The sequence below is a fragment of the Anopheles coustani genome, chromosome X (genome assembly GCF_943734705.1).
Source record: "Anopheles coustani chromosome X, idAnoCousDA_361_x.2, whole genome shotgun sequence".
Classification (NCBI taxonomy): Eukaryota; Metazoa; Arthropoda; class Insecta; order Diptera; family Culicidae; genus Anopheles; species Anopheles coustani.
Genome location: NC_071290.1, coordinates 8,166,844 through 8,194,330, shown reverse-complemented (window position 1 = coordinate 8,194,330; position 27,487 = coordinate 8,166,844). Strand labels below are relative to the sequence as shown.

Here is a 27,487-nt window from a genome sequence, read left to right as displayed (position 1 = left end):
AAATCTCTAACCTCCATTAGCTCCAGGTTAAGACTAGTGATTACCATTAGCTAAACATTTGAAAAGGCTATGATATAACCACAAGCCGCCTAGGTAGCAACCTTAGCAGAATCAGCTCATTGTTGGCGCAGCTTTGGTTGCTGGCAAGTAATTGGTCTTGGCATTAGTGGCTTCCAAGTTGTCCTCCATCAGTTTAGATAAGAAATTCGCGACTATGTTATCGTTATCTTTCTTATATCCAATGTCACGATGAGCAAAATCGTGCAAAAATGACGGAGTTGCATCGTTAGCGCCATAAATCAAATCTGGCGCATTTTCGACACGATGCCAAAGCTAGTGGAAACGACTGCGATTCATGTGGGTATAAATCACTAAAATTTTGCTTTGTGCAATTCAGATTCAGCTTCATGATTCTTTGTGTTTTAGAGATTCGTGAATCTTTGTTTGAGAGATTCATCAATCCCAAAGATACATCAACCGTTGAAAAGTGAAGTGGGTAGAGGGACCCCCTTGTTTTTGGTCGCATGATCCACGCCAATGAAAGAATCGTGGAGATTCATTAGGGTTTCGAAAGATTCATTAAGGTTTGAATAAGATTCGAATCCCTAAATATTCATAAATCCATCTGAATGAATCTTAGGTGAAAGAATCATATGCATGAATCTCGCCAAAAGATTCATTAAGCATGACACTACTAAAAATGCGTACAACTCGCTCGTATGGTTGTTCAGATCCGTCATCATAATGAAAAGAATAATTGTTTTTTTTTTTGTTTTTAAAGATATTTTTCCCAAAGCTACCGAGCATGGGCAGTGAAAGTGGACTTCCTTTGTATAAACTAAATTTATGCTATAGATTATTTGTTACTAACACTAACATCTTCCCTGTTTGTCCTTTTTTTTTGTTTTTTTCTTTTCTTTTGAGGCAAAACTCTCTAAAATTAAACGTCCTAGTCAACGAAATAGAAGAGAAAAATATGCACAAATAGCACCTAAATATACAGCAGCAAGTTTGATTTATTGTTTCATTAGGTTGTGCGTGTGTATACATTAGAAAGTGTTTGTTGTGCGTGTTTATAACTGTGCAAAACCTCCTCGCGGTTTTGTAGCATCTCCCAAGGAGAAATTTTTTTCGATTTTTTTTTCGATTTTGTTTAGTTTTTATTTTTGGAAAACAAATAACTCGATAAACGAAAGTGCTGCATTTGTTCCCATCTCATTTCCTTCACTACGCATTATGTTAAGACATATTTTACGTCTACAGTACTATCTGTTGAGTATGCGCGTGTGTGTGTTTGTGTATCTGCATGGTTGAAACAATAGCCACCCGCATACCTGGGTAATAGAGAGTCACCGTTCCATTTTTCGTAAATCATAAATGAAAAACCGCAGTGATCACGCGATCGTCATCATCCTTATCATATTTGTCAGTACCAGCTGCAGTCATCGCGACCACGCATTAGTAGTTAACCCTTATCACTATAGCGCTGCAAATGCAATGTCGATGAAAACTCAATGTGTTCTAAAGTTCACTCCCCCCATATATATATTGATAAGGTAATAATGTGCGCTTGTGTCAGATAAGGATTTAAAAAACACATACACACACAATAAAAAATGCTACCGTTCTTCGCTGCATATGTATGTGTGTGTGTGCGCTAGTGTGTGTGTTCATCCTGACAAAAACAAAAGAGATAAAAGGATCAGGAAATTTACTATAATTAATGTCAAAGATACTAGATAGGAAAGCGCAGCAGTACGAGAATACTAATATTGAACATTGAATGGAAACGAAACAAACTAAAGGGGAATCGCGAGTTTTCCCTTCCACGCTTCTCTCTCTCTCTCTCTGGGTTGGTGTTGATACTGACTTTTTTGTATTTTTTTCTTTTCTTTTCCCCCCTGTTACACTTAAACTGAGTCATGCAAGATTGTAAATTATTGTAAAACTTTGTGAAAACACACATACACACACAGGGGATCGAATAAGTCATAAGCGACTGGAGGTGAGGGAAAGCGTTGGGTTGGTTCCGGAATGTAAATGAAAGAGTTAATAACGATCGCGATGCAGATGGCATATAATAACGCATCGTTAGGCAACAACAGTGGAATAAAATCGAATGTAGGAGCAGGGAATACAATTTTGGAAGGAAGAGGAGGGGGGAGGGAGCAATTTGTAGGTGGTCATAATATAGTTTGTAAATATTAATTAAATCTATGGTATGGGTACGCGAGAGACGATGTCGAGACGATTATGCTGTGACGAACGAAACAATAGGGCAACGGAATATGTCTCCATTTTCCCTTAGTGTTTTTGCCTATTTTAACCCTTGAAGCTGCCAACTCTTTTCTACATTCAAAGATACTTTCAACTTTTTTTTATCACGCGCCCTCAGCTTCTGCTTAGAATCGAACGATTTACCTCTGCACCGCACAGCATCTTTTTCGCTAGAAAGTAAATGTCATCGATTTTTTAACCCTCCAGCGTTCGCATTAGCCCTCGCCACCTGATTTCACCAGTCGGTGTCACACACGGGACATGAATTATTTAGTCTGTCATTTGTAGCAGTCTGTTTTATTTGTTTGTCCTCTGTGTGTCTGTGTGTGTGTGTGTGCGTGCGTGCGTGTGTTTGTGTGTGTATGTGTGTGCGTGAGTGCGTGTTTGTGTGTGTGTTATTTGCTTTTTATTGATAAGACTAATTGTCGCTGCCGAAAAAGCAGGAAGCAAGCGACGAAAGCGTGCGCTTCGTGATCGATTGCTTGTAATCATGCGAATGTAGATACATCTATCAGTGTTTGTGTATGAAAGCGATAGGGAAAGATAAAAAAAATCACATTGAGCTAGAAGAGCTAAGTAGAAAGAAGCAGATGGAGAAGGATGAGCAGGAAGGCTACTGAGCAAAGGATGCAGGAAGCAATACAATATTGTAAATGAAATGTTTGTATTTTAAAAAAAGAACACAACATAGAGGTAATAAAATTAGTCCAAATCTATTATATATTTTGCAGAGTTCACATCATTTATTTTAGTTTTTAGACAATCAATACTTTTTATTTATTTTCCAGCCATTAGTTAACTGCTACAACCGCGGTTCTGCTGTTTTAAAGTTGTTGGACAATTTTCTAACAGGCGTAACCAGTAGCTTCTGTTTTAAAATCTATCTTTAGTGTAGCGTAGTTCGGGGTGCGCATGGCGCAGCGGTTGCGCGAGGAAACAGCACACCACAGGTGTGGGATCGAATCTCGAGTCTGGCAACCCTTTCCGGTATTACGAACCGCTATCCACCGATCTATATGATATTACTGTCTGTCTGTCGGTCACCACCGAAACTCTCTTCGGCTGCCTTGTCTCCTGTAATCATGGCCTTTGTCGCCCTAGCCTTTTTAGGGAATTCATCTTCTGGGAACGTAGTCCTCCCGTGGCCACACGGTCTCGCTCGAAGACACTATCACGGCACCCGCTTCGACTTTATCGAGTGACTTACCTGTTGTACTAGGATCGGGCTCGCTATCCGCGTGTCTTTTCACGCATGTCGAACCCGTTACTCCGTCCCCAATTGAGGCCCCTACGTTGCCCCGCTGTCACTTCTGCCAATGGCCCGACTGACTCTGCCGGTTGCCTCCACGAGTGGCGTATCTCGGAGGAACCAGCTGCGACTGCACGCGAAAATTCTAGCAGCTCCCTAGAAGAGGACTCGGGCGGACTACGCTAGGACTGAGACTGGCAAATGTTCACCTACCAGGCGATCCCGTCCCCGAATAGCGAACAACTACACGCAGATACTGTCCCGCGTCTGTTTGTGTAACGCCTCTCCTGTTATCCTGATCTCGTCGCATTTATCAATTTGGAGCTTTGACCTAAGAGAGGAGTTAATTTTAACTCCAATATTACGATCCCCCACTAAAACAAGTATCATCACAGGCGGTCCATCATTGACGCTGCCTTTCTTTGCGGTCTAGAACGTTTTCATTTTGTTACTTCTTAGAACGCAGGGACAATATGTGAAATATTATACCTTGTTCGACCACATTCTATGCAAATCAGAAAACGAATCGGCTTAAAACGGACGCGATAACATGATCCCCCCGTTTATAGTAATATCCATCTGGAGCAAATCGGAACGAGGATTCAGGGGCCAAAAGACGTCGTGGGGTTTTAGCCGGTAAAAACTCGGCACTATCCGTGAACCCATGACAGGCGGGGACAGGACGATTCCTCTTTGTCAAAAAAATAACATGATCGGAACAGTATAAAAACTGAGCGACTCGCGCGCTATCGATTCAAACTGTGCGTGTGCATTCGACGTTAAACAGCTGTGTTTGTTATAAGCCCGTCATCTCCATATCAACCCTGGCATGAACTTCAAGAAGATCTTCGTTTTCGTCATTATGGTGACCCTGCTGCTAGTTCACGGACAAGTCCAGGAAGAGCAACGCGTCAGGAAGAGGGATAAGCTTGTAAGTATTCGCCAGTTCTGCGGCAGGATTCGATTGCGAAGTCCGCGACCCACACCCAATTCTTTCGTCCTCAGAAATACTACGCCAAGAAGTTGGTCAGAGGAGCTGCAGAAGTGGCTCCGTTACTCGTCCAACTCAGCGCGATCAGAGGATAGGCAAAGTCCGCTTCATAAAAAAAGAATACAGTCCGCGATTGGGTCCTCGGGGTCCTCAGAAATACTACGGCAAGGAGCTAGCTCCTGGTCAGAGAAGCTGCAGAAGTGGCTCCGTTACTCGTTCAACTCAGCGCGATCAAAGCCCGCTTCATTAGAAAAGAATACATATCGCGATTGGGTTTTTTACTAAAACCTCAAAAAACTAAAATAAACCTTAATATTGTATATCATATCGATATCCTTCTTAAAATGATATAAAATTTGGTAGAATACACCAAACGAAAAAAATAATATGTGACATGATATGTTTTCACATCTTGTCAAAACGACTTTTCAATAATTTTATATAAGAAACACAGCCCAAAAAGTGTGAATGAAAATATCTACTGAAAAGATGAACCTATACGATTTCCTTCTGAACTCGAACGAAGTGTTTGTGATAATAAAAGGACTCGTTAGGGATAACTAACTTCGTGTAAGTGTTTACACGTGCAATGTTTTACTGCAATAAAGTAGGACACTTAAGCTGAAAGTGCCGGAGTGGTGACAGAGAGATATTGCTGGAATACAACTCCCTTTAGTTCAATCGCTAAGAAAAAAAAGCGGGATTTTAAAAGCTTCCTCCCTTGTTAAAAAAGACTCATTTCTACTGCGTGTATGTGTTGATCACAACACAGATTTTTATTTTATTTATAAAATGGTTGTAGGAAATGTTTTTATATCACAATGGACACATGGTGGCAGGGATATTTTGTTTGCGGTGGGTATGGAACTAAGATAAAAAAAAGGTACATCCTTGATGGGGACTGGGGGTGGTCAATTAGCCGAGGGCTTTCGCTCCTGCAACTACTGGAAGTGCCTTCTCAGCCGCCTTGAACACACGCTTGCCGGCTCCTTCCTGCGGATGCGAAATGGGAAATGCAAGTATTAGTACACCGTTAGTATTATTTTCTAGTCACGCTATCTTCTAGCTTACTGAGTGACTTACAATTTTTTTGCCCAGCTTCTTCAGCCGGCCGGCTTCGGTTTGACCGAGCAGCACCAGCGCCGCCAGCAGGACGAAGACGAAAATCTTGTTGAAGTTCATGTTGAATGCGGCTTGGGTTGAGAGTTGCGTTGAGAGTACGATTGGTTCTCGATTGGAAGCTGTTCGCTGAACTGATGCCTTGATGCTCCACGCTGTGCCTTTTTATTTGCCCCACGAACGACATCTTTCTCTGTCTCTCTCTATCTCGTGCGGCCAAGTTATACACGGCACGCGTCCCAAGTGGCATCCCGGGACTTTACCGAGCGGGAAAACCGGGAATCCCCCGCTGTTAGCAATCGACATAAAAATCACACGCGGTCCTGCACGGGCTTTGCCAAAATGCTGCCGTTCATCCCCGTGTGACTGTTTTTCCTCTGTTTACTTCCACTCCGTATGCACCGGGGGATACCCCGATGGTTCTTGGCGCATCCTATGCAAACTGGACGTTCAGTGTCAGACGTTCACGATCAACTTTAGAAGTCTAATTATCTTTGTTTCGGCAAATGGAAGCGGCAGGAAACTGAAGTGAGTTTTTTTGTTTGCCTTGTTTGTTTACATGCATGTAAACAAATGAAACGAAACAATGAATGAATGAATGACCCTGAAGATCCTATTGGTTTTTAACAGTATGAAACAAACGATTACATGTATGGTTTGAGCAGTAACAACTGTCTACTTCGGTAACAAATGTTAACTTTTAAAGTGTAAAAAAAGATAAAAGAGTTATTAAAGACAAACGAGATCGAACGGAAGGTAAAGGGACGAAAAACAGGATAACTCAGTGGTCGACAACCCTTCGCGAGAAAAAGTGGCAAATGGAATCAACGTACCTTACGGACGGTTGAAAATTTTCAACAGAGAAAAAGGGGATTTCGAGAGGTACCCCCTCAAAGTCGAGTAATATGTGCCAAGGCTGATGCGTTGTTTGAACTGCATGGGACTTGACCATAGGAGAAAATGGTGCAGAGGGGAAATGAATACTTCACATCCAGTGATAGCCGCTACGCACGCAGCCATCCTTCCACTCGCTGGTATCGATACCCGATAACGGATGATGTGGACAAAAGGATGGCCTCTTCGCTTCCCGACCGTCCCGGCGAGAGGACGTGTGTTGTTTCGTCCGTCAGATACGCGTAGACCCTTTTTAAAGTGTAATATACTTTGTCTAGTGGTTTAAAGTAGAATAAAGTATGTTTTAAGCAAAGTACAAAACATAACAGTGACGACGAGGATCAAAGTTTAAGTTATTTCGGTTATACCATCTTTTACGAGTCCCAAAAACGCACTTTTCGGCGAAAAAACAGGCGAGCGGAGGATCTAGTGGCTTACACCTGCCGGGTCAATGGAGCATTCGTGGACTTTGAGTTGACTGCAGTGAGCGAAGAGCAATTCGAGTGCTTCATCCTCGTGTGTGGAAAGGACGAGAGAGAAGCTGAGATCCGGACGAGGCTACACGCGCGCATAGACGTAAGCTTGGACCAGCCTCAAAGGAGACAGTGTCCTCATTCAGGACAATGAACGGTAAGTATAAGTGTTGCATGAAACAAACTATAATAAAAAATCGAAGACTTCCAGCATCAGCGTTCGGGAAGGATTCTGTTCGCGCAAAAGCAGCGGCACCCGGCGAACAAAATATCGAGTAAACCGGCCGACGACGAAAGCCGTAACGGTCAGCGTATGTACCGTGGCCTTATACCGTAAGTACGTTAATATTATTATAAACGGAACCAACTTAAAGCTACAGCTAGACACGGGTTCAGATATAACGCTTATTGGCCATAGCCTCTGGAAACGCGTAGGTAGCCCGTTACTAACAAAAGCCAGCGTAAAGGCTAAAACAGCATCCGGGTCGAACTTAAGACTAATAGGCAAAATCGAAGCAATGGTTAGAATTGGCGAAAAATACCAAAAAGGCTACAATTCGCGTTGCAGAAGCTCAACTGCAACTGTTCGGAGCCAATTTGATAAATGCATTCCGACTGAAATCGTTGCCTTTGGATGCGGTTTGTGGCCAGTAAGCCACGGTGCCACAAAACGTAAAGAATTCAGTGCACAAGTTTCCGGAGGTATTTCGCAGGCCACTGTTGGGTGATAAGAAAAATAAGAGCGAGTTTATTTAAGGTGGTTTTTAATAAGTTGCCATAATAAGATAAGTGAATTCGCGAGTCTGAAATAGTGCAAGGTATGACACATCAGGTAAAATAAAACTCTCTTGTGGCTAGACAGTTGAACCTTGACCAGTAGAAACAAGTTTATAGTGGTGCTACACTTTTCAACGATTTCTCCTGCCCATTCTTAGTTCTTAGGCTATTGTAGCTCACATCAAAACTAACTGAAAGCCAACACAACAGGGTAATCATGGGTTGCCCCTTGCTTCTGTGGATGAAGACAAAGATTCGTCGTAGTCGAAGTCAGAACTGCAACTGGCGAATACTTACAACCTGGCCTCCCTTTGTCCGTGTAGTAAAAGCAGCCGTGTACGATGAAGATAAAGATCTTATTGAAGTTTATCTTGTCGGCGCAATGTGAATGTACGAAGAACAAGACTCCGAGTCATTTAGGTTTTCGTTTCTTTCAAGTAAATTTAATATTAGCACGATATCGTTCCAGTAAGTTAACGTTTTTATTTAACGGTTCCCGGAGATTGAAGAACCTTTGTATGGTTCTAGATGAGTGGTGTGAAAAACGAAATGGGACCCAGGATCGAAATCAAGGATGGCATTGTTTTTTATTCGAGCGTAGCTGGTTGCAGGCAGTTTGATTTTCCAGAGTATTGTAAGTTTAAGCAACAGAAGTTGAAAAACACAGCAGGTTGAATATGAAATTCGAAGCCACCGAGAGGACTATCGACCGAGCGCTCCAATGCCGCCGATCAACGGCAGCACCCTTTCGGATATCTCGCCCACCTTTTTGGCCACGTTAACCACTTTCTTGCCGAACTTTTCCTGTGGACGAAATGTTAGTGAGTCCAACCAACCTTAACCGAAGTCTGCATCACCACCGCCGGCTACTTACCAATCTCTTGCCAATGTTCCGCAACGTACCGGCCTCAGTGTGTCCGTGCAGTAGCAGAATCGTCACCAGGGTGACGCAGATAAAGACCTTGTTCAAGTTCATGATGCGGTTTTATGTGCCTACTTGAAGATGAAGTGCTTACACCAAACACAACAGGACGATATCAGATGCAAACGCAGACTAAGTATCAACAATTCTCAGATCACAAGGTTTATATACTGCCTGGCGCAGGATAAACCAGGGGTCGGCAAAGTATAACTCTCTGGCTCTTTGAATGTTACCTTTCACCGACGCTATTAACAATTTATTTAAATTTAACAAAATTTTAAAAAAATGATTTGCATGTTAATCCAACACTTATGAGATAAGAAGTTGAACATAAATTGAGTAGGTCAACGCAGATATGAAAAGCCGATAATAATTCAATGTAGAGCTGATGATTATTTCCTGCACATTCACTCGCGTTCCCGGTTCTTTCATTAAGTGCTACAATTTCGTTAGTCTACCAAAGGACGGTTAAGTATCTAAAATTTAATGTAATTTTACTAATCACATGTGCATGACATGCACATACTATAGGGCCTTATTCTAATTCGGTTTATATAGGGTGGGGTAGAGAAATGTTGTTATCACACAAACCACATGCTGTTTAGTCCTTGACATACTTGAGTGCATTTTTTCGTTAAGGGGTAATGTTTCCTGGAAAGCGCACTCCACCGATGTGGAAGCATCCTGTGACTTCTCTATGGGATTATCTTGAATCTATCTTAAAAGACAAAATTCAGACCCTGGGAAAGCAGAACACCAAAACAACCCCAACTTTGCTAACATTGCATTGTCGTAGATACAGTCGGAAGGGTTCAGTAAAAAACGTAAAGAAAGTTGTGTTTTTATGAGGGACGTGATTTGCCCGATATGGTTCATAAAATGACATAGAATACGATTTCGTAAAGTACACGAAACGTAAACGATAAGAACTGATATGATATGTCTGCACTTTTTTTCAAATCATCAAGATTCCCTGTACAGGGTACATGAGGATATACTTAAGTATCGTCATAATAAAAGGACTCGTTAGGGAAGACATACTTCATCCTTATAGTACATGTATGTTTACAGCTTTCCTCGCGAAAGCTTGTCGACCACAGGTTTATCTTATTTTTCGTCTCTTCACGTTCCGTTCGTTGTCGTTTGTCTTTTGTAACTCCTTTACCTTTTTACACCTCACCTCAAAAGCTAACATTTGCTACCGAAGCAGACAGTTGTTCCTGCTCAAACCATACAGTACCAGGCATTCAAAGTCGGACGCTTGAAAATCAAACAATCTTTTCACTTTGAGTTAAGTTATTTTCTTCTTCGAAGGAGCTAGCGACACGAAACTTCACAGGGGACTTCTCCAACCTTTGTTCTTTGTGAATATGCAAAAAAAAGAATCAAAAAACTTCAATTGCGGAAATAATGCGACACGAATGAAGAAAGTCTTGTTTTGAGCCAGGCACTAAAAGTCGGACACCTCATTTTATCATGAATTTCTCGGTGATATGGAAAAAATAGTCATGTATCAATATGGCACAAGTAAACTAAGTTGGTAGGTAGTAGGTGACCATCGAGTGTAGTGGAAATTTTAGTCACTGAAAATGTCTCCGATAGGTTTTAGAAAAATCTTCATACGCAACATGACTCAGGGCAAAAGCGTCCAAGAAATTAATGAATTAACGAATATAAGTCGGCCAAGAGTGCCTGATATTATTAAGATATATAAAGCTAGCTGTAGAGTTCAAAATAAAACTAATAATAGAGAAAAAATACATAAAATTAGCGATCAAGACGGACGGAACATTATTAGACATGCATGGATAAAGAAGTAGAATTTTGATCCAAGGTATCACTTTTATTTTACTCAAAACTTCTAAAACAACCATGTTGTAGCTAGATTTGATTATTTAGACAGGTTTTGTTTAAAAACGAAACAAAAATCAATCTTTATGCATCAGATGATCGTCAATATATAAGGAGGAAAGCTGGTGAATCTTACGATGAAAAGTTCACCATAAAGACTGCGAATCAAGAAGGGTGGATACATAATGATTTGGGATCATCCTAAAGGATCCTAAATTTGAATGCTAGTCATAATATCAGAGATTCTTCGCTCGATTCGTTCCACAAGTAAATCTTTTTGGTTTCTTTCATTCATAGTTTCGTTTCATTTGTTTACATGCATGTAAATAAACAAGGCAAAACAAAAAAAATCTCACTTCAGTTTCCTGCCGCTTCCATCTGCCGATGCAAAGATAATTAAATTTCGAATTTCGATCGTGAATGCCTGACATTGTACGTCCAGTTTGCATAGGATGCGCTAAGAACCCTTGGGGAACCGTCTGTTGCGTAGGAAGCAGAATTAAACAGAAAAAAAACAATCACACGGGGATGAACGGCAACAATTTGGCGAACCCAGCGCAGGACCGCGTGTGATTTTTATGTCGATTGCTAACAGTGGGGAATCCCCGGTTTTCTCGCTCGGTAAACTCCCGGGGACGCCAGTTGGGACGCGTGCAGTGTTTACCTTTGCCGCTCGAGATAGAGAGAAAGACAGAGAAAGCCGTCGTCTGGCGGGCAAATAAAAGGGCACAACGTGGTGCATCAAGGCATCAGTTCAGCGAACAGCTTCCAATCGATAACCGATCGTACTCTCAACGCAACACTCAACCCAAACCGCATTCAACATGAACTTCAACAAGATTTTTGTCTTCGTCCTGCTGGCAGCGCTGGTGCTGGTCGGTCAAACCGAAGCCGGCTGGCTGAAGAAGCTGGGCAAGAAAATTGTAAGTCACTCAGCAAGCTAGAAGAAAACGTGAATGGTGTACTAATATTTATGTTTCCCATTTCGCATCCGCAGGAAGGAGCCGGCAAGCGTGTGTTCAAGGCGACAGAGAAGGCGCTTCCAGTCATTGCCGGAGTGAAAGCCCTGGGTTAATTGACCGCCCCCAGTCCCCGTGAAGGATGCTCATTTTTTCTTAGTTCCATACCCGCCGTAAACAAAATATGCCTGCCACCATGTATCGATTGTGATATCAAAACATTTTCTACCACCTTTTTATAAATAGAATAAAAATCTGTGTTGTGATCAACACATACACTTAGTAAAAATGAGTCTTTTTTAAAGAGGGAGGAAAGTTTCCTAATCTTGATTTGGTACTCATCCCGGCATTGCACAACAAGAACCAAACAAGTTTCAATACCCCAACAATGCAACATGAATCCGGAAGAACACCTAGGTCATGCTAAGGAACTACTAAACTTATGCTTTATTTCGACTAACTTAGCCCTATACATTTTGTTCTTCTGGCTGGGAGACTGCACGTCACCATCGTGACGATGGTATCGCAGGATGGCAGAAGCAGCGAAGCTAACTGTAACCTAGACCCGATTTACGCTCAACTCCGGCTACACGCTCTTCGGATATTTGTTTTGTTGCGCGTATTTTTATCACGAACTAATTTTCGTTTCACTTGCTAAGTGTTACGTAAAACAGAAAAGAGCCGACCGTCGTGTGAGGTTTAAATTTTTTTTTCTTTTTATGTTATTGTTTAAGATAATTTTTATGTTTTCGACGTGTCTTTGCTACAGCACAACGAGCCAACGGCTTTGCGGTGTGTTCCGCTCTACATCTGATGATGCTGCACCTTGCACTGACGCAGCGCCTCGTTGAAGCCTTCGCAGAGCGTCAGGTCATGCTGGTTCTGGGCGCAGGACAGGAACTGTTTCATTTCCCAAGCGCACGGACCCGTCTCCCCGGTCGCGGCCGGTGCCTGGGCGTACTGTTGTGGAGCGGGGGCGGCTGCGACCGGGGCCGCTTCCTTCGAATCGGAACCGCTGAACATTCCCGTAAGTGCGTGACCGACGGTGTGGCCCTAAAAACGGAAACCAAAATGAGTACGCACATACTGCAAGCTGAGGTGGTTCACGAGGAAAAAAGGGGTCAGCGTGCTTACCACAGCCGAACCGATGGCAACACCACCGGCCGTAGCGGCCATCTGAGCCATCAGACCGGGTCCCTGCGAGGGGGCAGCCATTGGCGGGGCGACGGCCGCCGGTGCCGCATGTTGAACCATGGGTTGCTTTGGCGCTGGCGCTGGTGCCGGGGCAGCAGCAGGCGGGGCTCTAAAACAAAAATAAAAAGAAAAAAATTAAAAAGATTAGTTCACTTTCCAATATGTAATTGACATCGGGATCGGGATCGGGAACGGGGATGATTCACGGAGAAATGACGATGCACTCCCAAGAACTTGGCACAAATGATAAACAACATGCAACAGCACCTGAGGATGATGAATTCCTATCGTCGGAGAAGGTAAACAGTGACGTCTCGTTCAAAGGTCACACGCCCGCCCGAGCACGAGACACCAAAACATATTTGCGCAAAATGTGTCGGTCACGTATATTTCGCTTCCCGGGATCGAACATTCTCGATGGTCACGATTTTTCCTTCCGTTTCGCGCATGTTGGAAAAACGATGGCAAAGCATTGCGCCAGCTTATGAAATAGGGCAACAACAATTCGTCACCGAAAAAGGTTATTCTTCCGGGTTAGACCGCAATTGGGTAGCGAGTGTCCGATTGGTAGTTCGATCTCAATCTGACACCGATCATGATCATCCGATATGTCATGACAGGACAAAATTTATTTATTTACAACAAACCCGTCGATCATTATCAGTAGGCACAGGATTATTTGTGTGCCAAAAATAGAAATATGCAGTAAAAATGTATTAATTTACTCAGAAATTCGTAATCTAATGGTTGATGGTTGAAAACCAACCACCCATCTCTGCGTGTGTGTGCGTATACGTGGGCTGATACACCAGCCATCCTTTCAGATCTACAATATCCTTCAGATTCTGGAAAAAGGAAAAACAAAAGGACAGCTGTGGACCTAGATTGATTATGAATCAAAAATACTGTCGGGGGGCATGCTGGTTTTCTTTCTTTTTTTTTTCAACCTGATAGAGCACTTGCTGCTAAACATCACGTTATGAATTTCATCATCCTCGTGTGGCTTGACGGATTTTCAACGCAGTAACACATCTGTTGCGTAACGATTTTCTTCCAGAACCTACACGACGGAAGGATGGCCATTGCAGCTGACCACCTTAGCTGAAACCTTAGCAGCCCGCACGCACCTAACCTCAACTGCACCGGGTTCGATTCGATGGGACGATTTGTTCCGAAAATTACCTACCTACGGGCCGCCGGCGGTGGCGAAGCAGTTCGTCCTCGTCGTGGCATGTTGACTAGATGTTTGTTTGATAAAGTTTCCGCTTAGCACTTGTGTTGATCGTAGCAAAGGGATGCTCGTAGCGCACCTTTGAAATCACTTGCACTGCCACTTGTACCTTCCTTGGATAGCACTAGTAACGATTGGTTGGATCCTCCGGATCTTTTCCTTATTTTATAGATCGGATGACACAGGAGTACACTTTGATGGAGCTCTTTCTGATTACTAACCTATCTTTGTGTTCTGGGGGGCCTCGACTTCGACTCGAATGACGTACACAATTCCAGTGTTGCCAGTTTGGTGGTTTGCTTAAATTGCCCATAGATGGCGCCGCAATTTTATTTGTAAACGTTCAAGCTAACCGTTGCTCGATAAGAACATTCACGTTTGCCTTAAAATACTATTTCGCACCGAAAATAAAAGAAATAGTACAATGCAGTAGCATCGTACAACATCGTAGTAATGCTTCCTACAACTTGTTGAAAAATATATCATTTCTAGACAGAAAATAAAATCAACTCAAATTAACGTAATGGTACATTTTAAGGTTTAAAAAATGCTCTAACTACCAGAGAAAACACCACGCCAAAGGTTGTGAATTCGAATCTGGTAATACGAACAGCTGACCACCGATCTACAAAATACCGTCTTTCGGTCTCAATAACTCTTTTCGGAGAGATTTCACTAGGGAGTGTTGTGCCAAATCAGATAAAATAGAAGCAAGCTTGATATGTGGTTTCAATACCGAATTTTGAAAATTCTCTATCTACGCTTCCCTCGGAATGTTCAGGTTAGCAATGAGCTACGACTGTATCATCCAGGAAAGCTAAAAACGCTAAAATCAGAAATGGCTTCCGATGCCTAAAACAAAACATAACAAGGAACAATAACTTCAAACACAGCGATATTTGAACTGTCCTGTATTTTAATTCCTCCGCTTGCACTTTGGAAGAATCTAGATCAAAATAATTATGGTTTTATTTCAACATAAGCATTAACATCAACATTCGTCACCTAAAGCTAGAAAAAAGATTGCCTTTGACGTGTCGCGGAGCGCCTAAACATGTAATGCCCGACCAGCTTCCGTTTTGCGCATTCTTGCAATCTTGTCTGCTTTGTTAATATTTGATAATCTGTAATCTCTTTCTTTTTTTCTTTCTCTCATTCTCTCTCTCTTCCTTTCTATCTATCTGTTGCTCCTTCACTCGCTCTCTTTCTTTGCTCGGTTGGCTTAAACCTATCTGCCAGCTTTTACTCCGTTAGTTAGTTGAAAATGAATACTGCTAAATTGTAGCTTCAAAATGCGTATGGGGATGGTTGTGTTACGCGCTTTACTACTGAAACAAAACAATATTCCTCCAAGCAAGGGCTCCTTTCTTTTTTTATCTGTCAAAATTATACGTTTTATTCATACATAGTATTTGCAAATTAATGCATCCTGTTCCATCTATGTTTCTATAAACGGAGTTAAACAAAATTAAACATGATGGTTCTAGTTAGCTCACGTCATTTTTAACTAGCGATCAATACGCCGCCTCACTTGTTCGAGAGAATTTAAAGGAATTAATGTACTTGACGGCGTGGGTTCGAATTCCAACCAAAACCGGACGCTCCTCTGTATGAGAGGACTAAATATCCACGTACACAAAGGTCTAGTAAGCCCTTTAACGGACAGACGTGACCAAGACGGTCATTACGCCAAGAAGACGAAGAACGCGAAGTAGAAAATATAAATCCTTCCAAGCGGTCCTGGGCGTCCGCATTATGAACAATTTTGTAAAATATTCGAAAAACATGAAACGAACTTTCAAATTACTGTTACAAATTATACCTCACGCCGTATGCGGTGCGTACCAACGAAATAGTCTGCGTGAGATTTGCTTTAAGTTTTATGTGATGAATGATGATAGTGGACCGTCTGGGCTGAATTGGTTGAAGCTGTTTGAGTCGGGTAGCAGTGCGTCGCCACCGCCAGCGGAGGAGGAAGAGGCCGCTGTTGCCTTCGAAGACGGTTTCGGCTGAGATTGTTGGAGTTTCTGATGATGGTGCTGCTGCTGCTGCTGCACGTCATACCTAGCGTAAAATAATAGGTAAGGAGTTATCACATGACGGCGGTTTGGCGAAAGCATCTCTTCGAATTCGTGCTGTGTCATGACTTTGATCTTATCATCATCGCACATGTACCACATCAGCTGCTGTTGCTGCTGCTGCTGGTGGTGGTTTAAATCGTTCACGACGTGCCGGTTGTGCGTGTTGCTGATCGCGACGCTTGACGGTCCGAGATTGGGTGTCGCACCGTCGCCATTCATTTCACCCAGGTGAAAAGTGAGGTGGTTGCTGCAGTTGGCATTCAGCGCGCCTATCGAGCCCGTCGCAAGGGACGAGGCGTTGTGAAAGTTACCCAGGCGAGCCACGTTACCACCGTCGCTCAGACTGCCGGAGTTGGCCGTCCCGCTGCTGCCACCCACGCCGGTGGCCGTATGCGGGAACGGTGGATACTGACTATGGGAGGCGCTGTTTTTTGCTAGCAGTCCGCAACAGGCAATACTTGGACAGGGGCAACCTGAGTGCAGTAGTTTAGCCGTGCCGGGTCCCGAATTGTCTGCTCCTGCTGCCCCATTCATACCGTTGTTGTTGTTGGTGTTATTGTTGAAGGGAAAGCTGCCAAAGTTGTTCGCAGTGGGAGTGTTAAATGCGGCCCCACTAATACTGCCCAGGGGCTCGTTGGTGCCCAGCTGCAACGGCGGGAGTCCCGAGCCCGAGCCGGCAGGTGTTGCCGTTGATGTGTTAAGGTTCCCATTGAGCTGCAGCGCCTCGATGCCGTTGCTTGGCGAAAATCGATTGATTACATTATTCTTTAACTTTTTGCTGATATCACCTGCACTCGACGCTTTTTTGCCGCCGAACAGCTTCTTAAGCTGCCCGGATGTGCTTTTCTCGCTGCCGTTGTGTCCCTTGCCGCACGCACCACCACTGCCACCACCACTACCACTCCCACCGTTGCTCACGCCGTCCGCGTTAGCCGACTGGTGCGCTTCGAGCGAGGTGGCGGTCAGTAGCACCCGCCGCTGGCGATCTTTGACACAGTTGAAGTACTGCACCGGCGTCTCGAGCGAGCTGGTGTACGCGATGTAGTGCCCGACCGACATCCGCGCCCCAACGTGCGTTATCACACTGTACAGGCGATAGACGTGGCGCTTCTCGGCCTCCGGCCGGCCGAGACAGTCGCGGCAGAAGCACTGCAGCACGAACGGCGTGGGAATGTAACTGTTAATCTTTTCCATGTCGCCGTTGAAGCGCTTTAGCTGCAGCACCAGCAACCGGGGAAGAATGTCAAACGAAATAGTACGGCAGGCCTCGGTGTACCCCGAGCAGACCTCACAACGATACTTGTTATCCCCTCGGAAGTATTCCTGCGTGATACACGCATCCTGGTAGAAATGAAAAAATAAACACAATCAAAATACCAACATTGGAAACTCCATCCTTATCCAAACGGTTCAAGTTTAAAATTCCTGTCAAATTTGAATTCTACATGACTTTTATTATTTATGACACTTTTCAAAATTGCATTTATAGGCTACTACACCAATGTATGCCTTTGTAGAAATTTAAAGCGAAAAGAGAAAAAAGAAAGAAAGTCATTTTACGACGGAGGAAATCTTGTTTCCAAAGAAAAGCATTGACTACAAGTGAGGATTAATTTAATAAAGAATGTTAACCTTTTCTTCAATGTGATTCTATATATCGAAGCGGATCAGAGGGTATCCGATCTTTAAAGGCTCTCGTATTTGCACAGTTAAATCCACAGGATTGTGTACAAAATTGTAGAACGTAAGAATAAACTGAACAATATTTCCGGTCGATTTGAAACATGACCTGTACAATGTTATGCTAACCAAACTAAAAACCAATATTTTTGACAACAGCCGAGTATCACTGTGCAATAGACTTTGCTGTAACATGCAGCTTACTGCGTTTTCGTAACATATTATCAATTATACGCCCATCCGCGTAGCATGCATACCTGATAAAATTGTTGCGGGTTCTTGGCAGCCTCGTTTCCCTCGCCGGAAGTGATCGGAATCGCAATGTCTATCATCGTTTCCTTCTGCTCGGTGACTGTCTCGCACGACAGGCAGCGTGTCCGGGACACCGTCACGCCCTCGAAGTCTTCACAGAAAAAGTTCAAGCCGAGCGCCCGAATGCGGTCTTGCAGTAGCCGTTCGTCGTGGGCGCCGGACTTTTGCGCAGCGGACGCGTTCAAGGGACTAGCCACCTCACCGAGCGACGCGTCAAGTGGGGTGTTCGGGGTGGTCGGATGCAAGGAAGTAACGGCGCCGTCGACAGTGATGGATCTACCCTCCTTGGCCAGGGCCGATTTGGCATTTTTGAGTGACTCCTTGCGCCGGCGGAACAGGTTGCGTGCGATAAATGGGGCACTGCTGGATTTCGTTTCCGGAGCGGAAGCCGTGTGACTGACGCAGTTCGCGTCGACGATGTCTAGCGGGGCAGCTACTGGCCCAACCATCGAAAAAGAGCTAAAACAAAAGGTTGGAAAGTTTATTCGACGTCGCTAGGATCGGCCACAGCACTGCCAACAGTTCTCCTCATTACCTGTTCCTCAAGAGATCCGGGTGCTCCAGAAGATTCTTATTTAATGTTTGACATGACTCGCGCACACTGTCCAAGATGCACATCAGAAACTCGTGCGCATCTTGCTGCTGATTTCCCTCGAACGTCGCACTGACACACTGCACCGCATGAAGCAATCCGCCTGCATGGAACGGCTCGATGACGTCCGCTGTCTCGTTGCGCGCGAGATTGAGGAACAGCTCATGCAAAGTTTCACAGACGAGGTGCCGGTTGCTCTTCAGCCCACCGCCACCACTGCCAGCTCCCTCGACATCGCGCACATTACGATACGTACTACTGCCGCCAGCTGCGCTTCCGGTCGCGCTAGAATTAATACAATTTCCGCCACTCGCGGCGGCCGCCGGGCTGCACTCGTTGCCGATACCGTTGTATGGACCGAAGGTGCTTATGCCGCTGACACCTGCCCCGCCCGCTGCCGGCTGCGGGAAGTTGTTACCCGTGGCTGCCGTATCGTTCCCATTAATACTACCCAGCGAGGCCAGGTCCTTGCTGCTCCAGCTGCGACCGCTCGAGCCATGAACGCCCGGTATGTTGCGTCCGAGCGAGGACGATTTTGGTTTGTGCTGGATTGAGTGTGGCTGATTGTGGCCGTGCTTTTGCTGGAGCGCCTGTTGCCGATCGCCGTTCGTTTTTTGCAAAACCAGCTCCAGGAACTCCACCAGGTGATGTAGGTTGTGGGTAAAGTTGGGGGCAAACCTTAATGTGTACAGCACTGAGTTCATATAGCACGAGTTGCCAATGTTGCACAGGGTCGCCAGTGAGTTGCTCATATTGTGTGTTACCATATCATTCATGGCTTTGGTAACATTATTTGTACAACCGGCGGCGCAGGCAGAATACCGCTATCACTATGTTTTCCTGCAGTAGCCCAAGCAAATGGTGGTGCACCGGAAATCAATGGTGTAGTCTGGGAAATGGGGGAAAAAAATGCACAGTAACAAATTTATTAGATAAAAGCTGCTATACCAAACGGTTATGAATCTTATACGAATGATTTTTCTCATTCAATACATTCATGGCTTACTGTTTGATGATGATAAAACATCCCTCTCAAACGAGGTCGTTATCTCAGCATGCAATATCGATGGGCAATGGTGTTCAGCGGACTTTAAGTTAGATTTCATTAATTTCCCATATTCCTACATCTGAAAAGAGGGAAATTGATATAACAAATGTACGATGTGCATTCACTTCAAGCTCCGATGATTACTCAAACACGTACTCTATGCATCCAACGCGTTATATTTCGATTCAGGCTTTTAACGAAAAAAAAAATGCTGGTCAATTGCGAATTGCCGGCTGCTCAAGCATATTCTCGTATCCTTCCTTCCTACGCAGTCAAAGTCGCCGCCTGACCACTCGCTAAATGACACTTTTTATACCGCTTCGCTCGCAATATCTACGGATTATAATCAGATACACACGATGGTGAGTTTTGATCAAGTAGTAAATTTCAATTTTTTTAATGCTAGACGACCGCGATAGAGCATCTCTACAGAAAGAGCATCTCTATACTTGATCAACATCGGGCATGTAGCTCTCAATCAATAGCTTGCTTCAACAGGGGATGCTTTTCAGCGGGGTTGAATGAACGCGACATTTTCGTAAGCTATGAAGAAGCAGACCTTGTCAATTAGAAGATAGGAGCAAGTCACTGACAAAAATGTTTATCGGCTGCATATGAACCATCGATTGAGGTGCTGGATTTACATTTTTCTAAACTCATGCTGCATTTGGTGAACGAATCTAGAGTGCTGTCGTATATTGATTTAACTGTTCGTACTCAATTGATACAAGAAGATGAAGATTCGAAGAGTTAAAAAAAGACTAGTAACATCCTGCAGGACACTAGCACTAGCAGTTCGCAATGGTTTATGCAGGATAACAACTGTTCGATCAACGAATCAAGAGTGCACACTTTTGTTAACAATACGACACACAAATTTCTTTTCATATGATGAGCTGCCGTGTTATTGGAATCATCTTTTTGGTTGTTTAATTACCGCTTATGGAGTAAAATGCAATGCTAAGCAGAGCTTCAGTAATTGTGATGTCAACCATAACAAGAACTACGTCAATTTATTCCTATATGGACTAAACTAGTATTTCACAGAACTTTTTGCTTTACGACTTTGTAGCTATTTTCATTTTTCGTTTTAATGAATGAAGCAAATTTGGTAGATGTTAATTTGACACCTAAAACGCGGTTGACTGACAGCAGGTCAGTTTTCAGCGAACTGCTGAGAAGCACGCATATTGATCTAGATCTCACCGAAGCCTCACTCACTACATCAGTTTATGTTTATATGCGCTGCACAAAGGTGTTTTTAACATGTTTGTTAGAATATTTGGACTTGATTCCATTGGTTGGTAATCAATTATTCCTAATTTTATTGTAATAGATTGCTTTTCTCTTATTATTATTAACTGCACTGTACTTTCTTTGTATTAACATACTCGTGCTTTGCTGGTGAAAGTGTTTGTTTCTAGTGTTCATTTCGGCTAAACATCACAAAAACATGATTTTACATAAGATTTCTTTATATAACTGCTGTTTTTCCGTGTCTATTCTTTTAAAATATGTTATTTCATATTAAACTCTGACGAATAAACTGTCATCCACGCGACCTTGCCGGTTCCACGCTACAAAGCAAAAGATAACCTTGGATTCATGAACGTTCATTTACGCTCAATCGCTACAGGTTTAAGCTGGATTGAAATCGATCAGCTGATCAAGAAAGATTTGGATTGGAATCAACTTCTGACGCTATGTGATGCCAAAAGCTAGTTATTTATCAAAATATTTACAATTCATTTGTAGAAATTTGCAGTTATTAATACTTTTTCCCCGTAAAAGTTCTCAATGCAATCATTTTGGGATTTACAGTGTGAAACGAAAAGCTCAACCTGAAGGTATAAACTTAATGGTGTTGCATCTCACTTGCGTCAGCTAAACGTCATACATTGCGACGGTGGCGACCTCCTTTTCATTTCCGCTACGGGAAGACACGTACTTGCTAAGCACGCGAGTTTTGCCGAAAATACCGGAAAATCTGTTCATTTCGTGTCGGTTTTGTGTTACAAGTAAAGAACAATGGCTGGTGTAAGTATCGTTTGCATATCGAAGGTTGTTATATGGTCGAAGCCTGTAAATTCCGTCAGAATCTCATCACGCTTGCGGCTTTTGCGAAAGGATGGTTAGGTTCGCCGTCTGCGACCATTTACAAAAAGAATGGAACATACAATTCTAACCCTCGGTGCTCGGTGACTAATTTTAGGTATCATCTGGTTTGCAACACTTTGTCTAATAAATGCTTTTATTTGCTTTGTTTTCCGTGCCATCTGCAGACACTTTACACCTACCCGGAAAACTTTCGTGCTTACAAAGTACTAATCGCCGCCCAGTACTCCGGGGCAGCGGTGAAGGAGGCATCGGACTTCGTGTTCGGCGAAACCAACCGCAGCGATGCCTTCCTGGCGAAGTTCCCGCTCGGCAAGGTGCCGGCCTTCGAAACTAAAGATGGCAAGTACTTGACTGAGAGCAACGCCATCGCCTACTACGTCGCGAACGAGCAGCTGCGAGGCGCCAACGATTTCCATCGCGCGGAAGTGCAGTCTTTCGTCAGCTTCGCCGACAACGAGCTGCTGCCTGCTGTGCAATCGTGGGTCTTTCCAGTGATCGGCATCGTGCCGTACAACAAGAACAACGTCGAGCGTGCAAAGGAGGATTTGCGCCGCGGACTGGCCGTGCTTAACGCTCGGCTGCTGAAGCAGACGTTCCTGGTCGGTGAGCGAGTCACACTTGCTGACGTCGTAGTGTTCACAACTCTGCTGCATGCATACGAACATGTGCTGGATCCGTCGTTCCGCGCACCATTCAGTGCTGTCACTCGGTGGTTCACAACCATCCAGAACCAGCCGCAGGTCAAAGCCGTCGTCAAAACGTTCACTCTGTGCGCCAAGATTGCACAAGTAGATCCGAAGAAGTACGCCGAGTTCCAGGCCAAGCTTGGTGGCGGTAGTGCGCCGGCCGCCGACAAACCGGAGAAGAAGAAGGAGAAGAAGGAGAAGAAACCAGCAGCTGAGGAGCCAGCCGAACAACCAGATGCGGCCGAAGAGCTGCTCGCTGCCGAGCCGAAACAGAATGATCCGTTCGAGACGCTGCCGAAGGGCACATTCAATTTCGACGACTTCAAGCGGTTCTACTCGAACGAGGAGGAGGCCAAATCGATTCCCTACTTCTGGACCAAGTTCGATCCCGCCAACTATTCGATCTGGTACGGCGAGTACAAATACCCGGAAGAGCTCACAAAAGTGTTCATGAGTTGCAACCTGATCACCGGCATGTTCCAGCGCCTGGACAAAATGCGCAAGCAGAGCTTCGCCTCGGTCTGTCTATTCGGCGAGGATAACAACAGCACAATTTCCGGTATCTGGGTTTGGCGCGGTCAGGACCTTGCCTTCCAGCTGTCGCCTGACTGGCAGGTGGACTACGAAGTGTACGACTGGAAGAAGCTGGATCCGGCTTCAGAGGAAACCAAGAAGCTAGTCGCACAGTACTTCTCCTGGACTGGCACCGACAAGAATGGTCGCAAATTTAATCAAGGAAAAATCTTCAAGTAAACATTTGTTTTTCTACCAACGTTTGTGACCCTACTTTGCCTTTTTTGGTTCGTGCTGGTTTATGGCAGCCCAGCATGCGATCTTTTAGTAATCATGAAGTTTTGTTCTGTAAAGCGTATGAAACTCGGCAAAGGAGAAGAGGAAACTATATCTAACTTATAATGCATCCGGAGACGAGACGAGATACACAAGTGTTTGTGCTAATAAAAACGAAAATATACGCCAACCAAGCCAGCTGATTTCCAGTCAACGTCATCTTGTTTAATTGCAACATCGTCTGCCATCAACCATCCCCTCCCCACGATCCTAGATGGATGGTTTGCTGGTTCCCGAGCGCTTGCCGACGATACTCTATTGCCTCAACAATCAGCACTGAACAAATAAAATGGGTGAAGTCGAACTACTATATTGAACCTCTATGGTGTCTATGATTCACACGGCGTGAGACAAAGCGTGTCGTACGTTCGTTTCTTCGATTCGCTTCACTTTTGGGAGTTGAAGTCACGATAAAGTTACGCTCCACTTTGCGATTAACTTGTGCTGACTCAGTCAGCGTCTCTAATGCAATGAAGTAATGAACGTCCAGTAAATTACACATCTTGGCGATGCAAAAGCAAATTTAAATAGAACTCAAAGCCACTTCATGCTTTCAAAGATATGTAATTCCATTCTGCCATCCTAATTTCGTCCAATGTGAAAACTCAGCAATCGCACGTCCTTTTCAGTTCACAAGCACAATCAAGCGGACGGAGCATAAAAGTCGTTGCGGTAGTAGCTTTTTTTTTGGAAAAACTCGATATAAAAGTTAAAAATTAACCTGCTCTTATCGCTTGAAACAAATCAATTGAGAAGGTACGTTAGGAGTGCTTTTTATCATCCTCTCTAAAAAATGCGAGCTATACCCAAATTAAGACAAAGTGGCAGTTTGTTCAATCTTTCATCAAGTATTTTCAATTGACTGACTTATTTTACCTTTTTACTCTAAGGACCTCTCATTAGGGTTAAAACCCGCACTTTGTTGCACATCTATACATTAGACAATTTCCCACGTGTCACGTTGGAGATGGTAATTTAAATCGGTTTAGAATAAAATCAGACCAGTATCATTAAATAAAAGCATGCTTTCAAATTATTTCATGGTTCTGGCTGCTTTACTGCGACACCATGAAAACTAGAGGGTAACAAGCCTGACACGTGTGTTGAAACGAAATTGGTATTTTGAGAAATTCTCATCAGACGTTTCAGTAGTAAAAGAAAGTTCCGGCAATCGGGAATAAAAGATTTTATTCCTGAACAATGGCTTTCTCCCGGGTGTTAATCAATCTAAATTAATTTCAGGTCGTCGAATCTCGTCCTAAATGCTTCGATCTATGTGTTTGTTTTTTTTTTTCGCACAATGCTTGACTTTAGAGTTGACCTCCGATGCTGATGGAAGCGATAATGAGGCTCGATCGAAACGTGTTCATGCGGTGGGTTTGTGTAACAAATCAGAAAAAAAGGCAGACATCTCTACCAGCAATGTAACGTGTACGTCATTAAGTTTTCATAAACAACGTGGCAAGTCACAACACATTAGATTTACCACCAGTTTCCTTGGAGTGCGACACGAAGATTAAAAAAGAAAAAAAAATCAACAGTATCTTTAGCTGGCGGAAGCGCCCTTTTGTTCTGGTTGACCTGCCGTCACTGCAGCCAAGCCGGGCCTACGGTTGACCGAAGAAAAAGGTACAGCCGGCACGGTTCTCCGGTCCCATGATGACGCGCACTCGTCCTATCGTCTCGAACTATCCTAAGCGGTTCAACCGATAACCGGCCTCCTAGGTTTTTTTGTCTCTGGCAGGGAACCCAATCGCGTTGCATAGCCTAATCGCTCGTCACGGGCAGCCGATGTCGTAATTGGTAGCGCTATGCGTTCGTTTGTTTAGCAAGCCCCCTCCGTGCCCGCGATAAGGCGGCGGCCACGCATAGACAAATCATCCGATTCGTCGCAAGCGCGGACCGGGACAGGCAGCGGAAGGCCAACCTGATGCATCCCGACCGACTGCGGGCGTCCTTTCGCATGGGAATGTTTCGTAACCAGCAGCGTAGCCGTTTCCCGTGCGGTGCACATATACGCACGAGCCGTACGCACACATGGCGTCTGGGTGGGGAGCACGCACGAGTCGGCGCATTCGAATCGCCGCCATTTGGACGATTGGCGAAGGAACGGTTTGCTAACGCTGGACTGCATATTTGCATACGATTTGGCGTTGGCTCAAACTTCACCAAGATTCATGCACGCACCTATTTTCGCCAGAAACGGAAGGAAGGAAGGGAGGGAAGGAGGACAAAAAACAAAACCAATCCCCTGCCCCCCTGATCGATTAGGATTCCTGTGTGTGCCCTTTGCTTTGCCCTGTTCGGCGTATCAAGAGCCCGAGACTATACCCGGCGTAGCCAAAACTTGACTTTGTTGTAAACTTTTCTTATCTCAAAACAACCGTCCGCTCGCCGCACAGGCTCGTGGACTGAAAATTTAGAAGCAGAAGAAAAAAGTACACATCGCCACCAATTGGTCCAGAACGTGCCAATATAAATCGGGCGTCGGGCCCCAAGACGATTGGCCACGTTCGGTTCCACGTTTCGCGTTTTGGTTTCTTCGTTTTTTCCGGAGCAGCAGTGTAGAAGCGTTTCGGGTTGCAACTGCGTGGCGCGTGCTTGTACTACCTTTTCGTGCAAGTAATAGGCATCAACACCAACCGCGGTTGCGCCTGAATTAGTTCGTACCACGGAGTACTAGAGTCACCACATACTTCGGTCCTTTGCCAGGAAGTCGGATCTCGTTTCGTCAGTCTTGGTGGTTTCGTTACTTAGAGTAGACTGTGATAAGCCTCTGGAGCCTGCTCGGTTTCGATTTCGAATTTCGATTTCAGTGCGTTTTCCGCTTCCCCGCCTTTGCTTTGGAAAACCCCAATAAGGGCCAACCGCATTCACTACCGCGCGAACTAGAAACTAGGCCGGCGTGCTCTTCGGTGGATCTCATCGTTGGTGAAGTAGCACGTAGAAGAAATTACTGTCATTCAGAGCCTTGCGTCCTGCTAATTCTGCACCGTATTCCATCGTTTGGGAGAACCTTGCGTATTGCAGTCCATGCACCGTTAGCTGCGGAACACCCCAGCACGATCAGGTACTTCCGTTGTTTGTGTGTTTGCCAATACAGCGAAAAATCCGCACAAAGGTTACTTGCCATGTATCGTTTTCCGTGAACATTTCAATTGAGATATCCTTCACGTGTGGTTGATGTCCTGGAGAAACGCTTGTGTGCAGGACGCTGGGCGTATTCGGCAGAACAAGACGCCACAAAAGAGCCGCGTGAACGATAAAAATCGATACCCGACGTCTAGGTTGTTGCGGACAGAACGCTTAGTTTGTGTTGGGGCTAAGTGAGATCGATAATCAGCATAATTTAAAGTTGTTGCTTTCTATTTGGGGAGCTAGACGTGCTGCCAAGTTTTGTAGCTTAATGATAGGCAGGGTTTCAAACCGATAGTCAAACATTACCGGACCACAAACTACAACAAGGCAGATATATGCAATAATGTAATGTCTATTCCTTTTGCCTATTAGTGGTCGAAAAGTTACATCGATCTCCGTGTACGTCGCCTTCGGTGGAGATGCCTGCGGTTACGTTTAAGCAATGTACCGAACAGCCTTGCCTAAGTTCTTGTAAAATAATTTTCAGTTTTATTCAATTTATCAGGCAGCCGCTTTTTCTCGCTATGACGAACAAGTACTTGTCGGAGTTATAACACCATGTTGTGATTTTTTCCAGCGTGCGCGCGCACACACATTCCTATTGCTGGGGACACAAAAGGCACATCCAGTGCGAACAGCTTTTTGTCCTTGCCAACCGTTGTTTCCGGTGTGTACAACGCAGTACCGCACAGCCTCACCGATGACCTCTTCGTTGCGTTTCTGCACGATTATCACATGGTTCAACCATGCCGATGAGGACGCTGGGCATCGCAGTGGCATTCCTTTTTTTTTTATTATGACTTATCTGATTGGGTCAGAGTTTTTGGACTTCCCAGTAGTTCTTGGTTTTGTAAACACTACAAACGGAGCTAAGGCAGAGAGGGGCTCGAAGAGACACGCTTCAAATTAGGTTAGGCAATTTCGCTCCGACTGCATGAGAAGCAACCGGTCCTGATTCTGGTAATCTGCAATAGTTAAAGTGATCGGTAGGTCTTCCTAAGAAATTATAATGACCTGCACATTGCCTTAGCTGGGAATGCAAAGGG

At 44.4% G+C, this 27,487-nt stretch overlaps 5 protein-coding genes across 5 annotated transcripts; 2 read left to right on the top strand and 3 right to left on the bottom strand.

Moving 5' to 3' along the window:
• Positions 1 to 5,270: 5,270 nt before the first annotated feature.
• LOC131268829 (cecropin-A) lies at positions 5,271 to 5,760 on the bottom strand. The gene is made up of 2 exons (XM_058271108.1): positions 5,601 to 5,760; positions 5,271 to 5,510 (listed from the first exon to the last, which is right to left on the bottom strand). The coding sequence occupies exons 1-2, from the start codon at positions 5,697 to 5,699 to the stop codon at positions 5,433 to 5,435; spliced, it is 177 nt and encodes a 58-aa protein (XP_058127091.1). The 5' UTR covers positions 5,700 to 5,760; the 3' UTR covers positions 5,271 to 5,432.
• Positions 5,761 to 10,978: 5,218 nt separating this feature from the next.
• LOC131268942 (cecropin-A-like) lies at positions 10,979 to 11,780 on the top strand. Its single transcript, XM_058271245.1, has 2 exons — positions 10,979 to 11,476; positions 11,551 to 11,780. Exons 1-2 carry the CDS (start codon positions 11,378 to 11,380, stop codon positions 11,626 to 11,628), a joined length of 177 nt encoding a protein of 58 aa, XP_058127228.1. The 5' UTR covers positions 10,979 to 11,377; the 3' UTR covers positions 11,629 to 11,780.
• A 150-nt stretch (positions 11,781 to 11,930) lies between these two features.
• LOC131268789 (coiled-coil-helix-coiled-coil-helix domain-containing protein 10, mitochondrial) lies at positions 11,931 to 14,178 on the bottom strand. Its single transcript, XM_058271064.1, has 3 exons — positions 13,893 to 14,178; positions 12,647 to 12,815; positions 11,931 to 12,565 (listed from the first exon to the last, which is right to left on the bottom strand). The coding sequence occupies exons 1-3, from the start codon at positions 13,937 to 13,939 to the stop codon at positions 12,317 to 12,319; spliced, it is 465 nt and encodes a 154-aa protein (XP_058127047.1). The 5' UTR covers positions 13,940 to 14,178; the 3' UTR covers positions 11,931 to 12,316.
• An 891-nt stretch (positions 14,179 to 15,069) lies between these two features.
• LOC131269688 (uncharacterized) lies at positions 15,070 to 20,750 on the bottom strand. The gene is made up of 6 exons (XM_058272175.1): positions 20,588 to 20,750; positions 19,807 to 19,983; positions 19,609 to 19,729; positions 18,546 to 19,491; positions 17,956 to 18,469; positions 15,070 to 17,359 (listed from the first exon to the last, which is right to left on the bottom strand). The coding sequence occupies exons 4-6, from the start codon at positions 19,376 to 19,378 to the stop codon at positions 15,818 to 15,820; spliced, it is 2,889 nt and encodes a 962-aa protein (XP_058128158.1). The 5' UTR covers positions 19,379 to 19,491; positions 19,609 to 19,729; positions 19,807 to 19,983; positions 20,588 to 20,750; the 3' UTR covers positions 15,070 to 15,817.
• An 825-nt stretch (positions 20,751 to 21,575) lies between these two features.
• LOC131268720 (elongation factor 1-gamma) lies at positions 21,576 to 23,613 on the top strand. Its single transcript, XM_058270979.1, has 2 exons — positions 21,576 to 21,687; positions 21,933 to 23,613. The coding sequence occupies exons 1-2, from the start codon at positions 21,679 to 21,681 to the stop codon at positions 23,205 to 23,207; spliced, it is 1,284 nt and encodes a 427-aa protein (XP_058126962.1). The 5' UTR covers positions 21,576 to 21,678; the 3' UTR covers positions 23,208 to 23,613.
• The last annotated feature ends 3,874 nt before the right edge of the window (positions 23,614 to 27,487 follow it).

Excerpts from the sequence above, each read along its gene's own strand:
- LOC131269688 (XM_058272175.1), bottom strand. The coding sequence starts at position 19,378 with ATGAATGATATGGTAACACACAATATGAGCAACTCACTGGCGACCCTG. Across the intron at positions 18,470-18,545 it reads CCGGATCTCTTGAGGAACAG|CTCTTTTTCGATGGTTGGGC; the intron begins GTAATGAGGAGA and ends CTTTTGTTTTAG. Across the intron at positions 17,360-17,955 it reads ACCCGCAACAATTTTATCAG|GATGCGTGTATCACGCAGGA; the intron begins GTATGCATGCTA and ends CATTTCTACCAG.
- LOC131268942 (XM_058271245.1), top strand. The coding sequence starts at position 11,378 with ATGAACTTCAACAAGATTTTTGTCTTCGTCCTGCTGGCAGCGCTGGTG. Across the intron at positions 11,477-11,550 it reads AGAAGCTGGGCAAGAAAATT|GAAGGAGCCGGCAAGCGTGT; the intron begins GTAAGTCACTCA and ends TCGCATCCGCAG.
- LOC131268789 (XM_058271064.1), bottom strand. The coding sequence starts at position 13,939 with ATGCCACGACGAGGACGAACTGCTTCGCCACCGCCGGCGGCCCGTAG. Across the intron at positions 12,816-13,892 it reads CCACCGCCGGCGGCCCGTAG|AGCCCCGCCTGCTGCTGCCC; the intron begins GTAGGTAATTTT and ends TTTTTGTTTTAG. Across the intron at positions 12,566-12,646 it reads TTGCCATCGGTTCGGCTGTG|GGCCACACCGTCGGTCACGC; the intron begins GTAAGCACGCTG and ends TTCCGTTTTTAG.
- LOC131268829 (XM_058271108.1), bottom strand. The coding sequence starts at position 5,699 with ATGAACTTCAACAAGATTTTCGTCTTCGTCCTGCTGGCGGCGCTGGTG. Across the intron at positions 5,511-5,600 it reads AGAAGCTGGGCAAAAAAATT|GAAGGAGCCGGCAAGCGTGT; the intron begins GTAAGTCACTCA and ends TCGCATCCGCAG.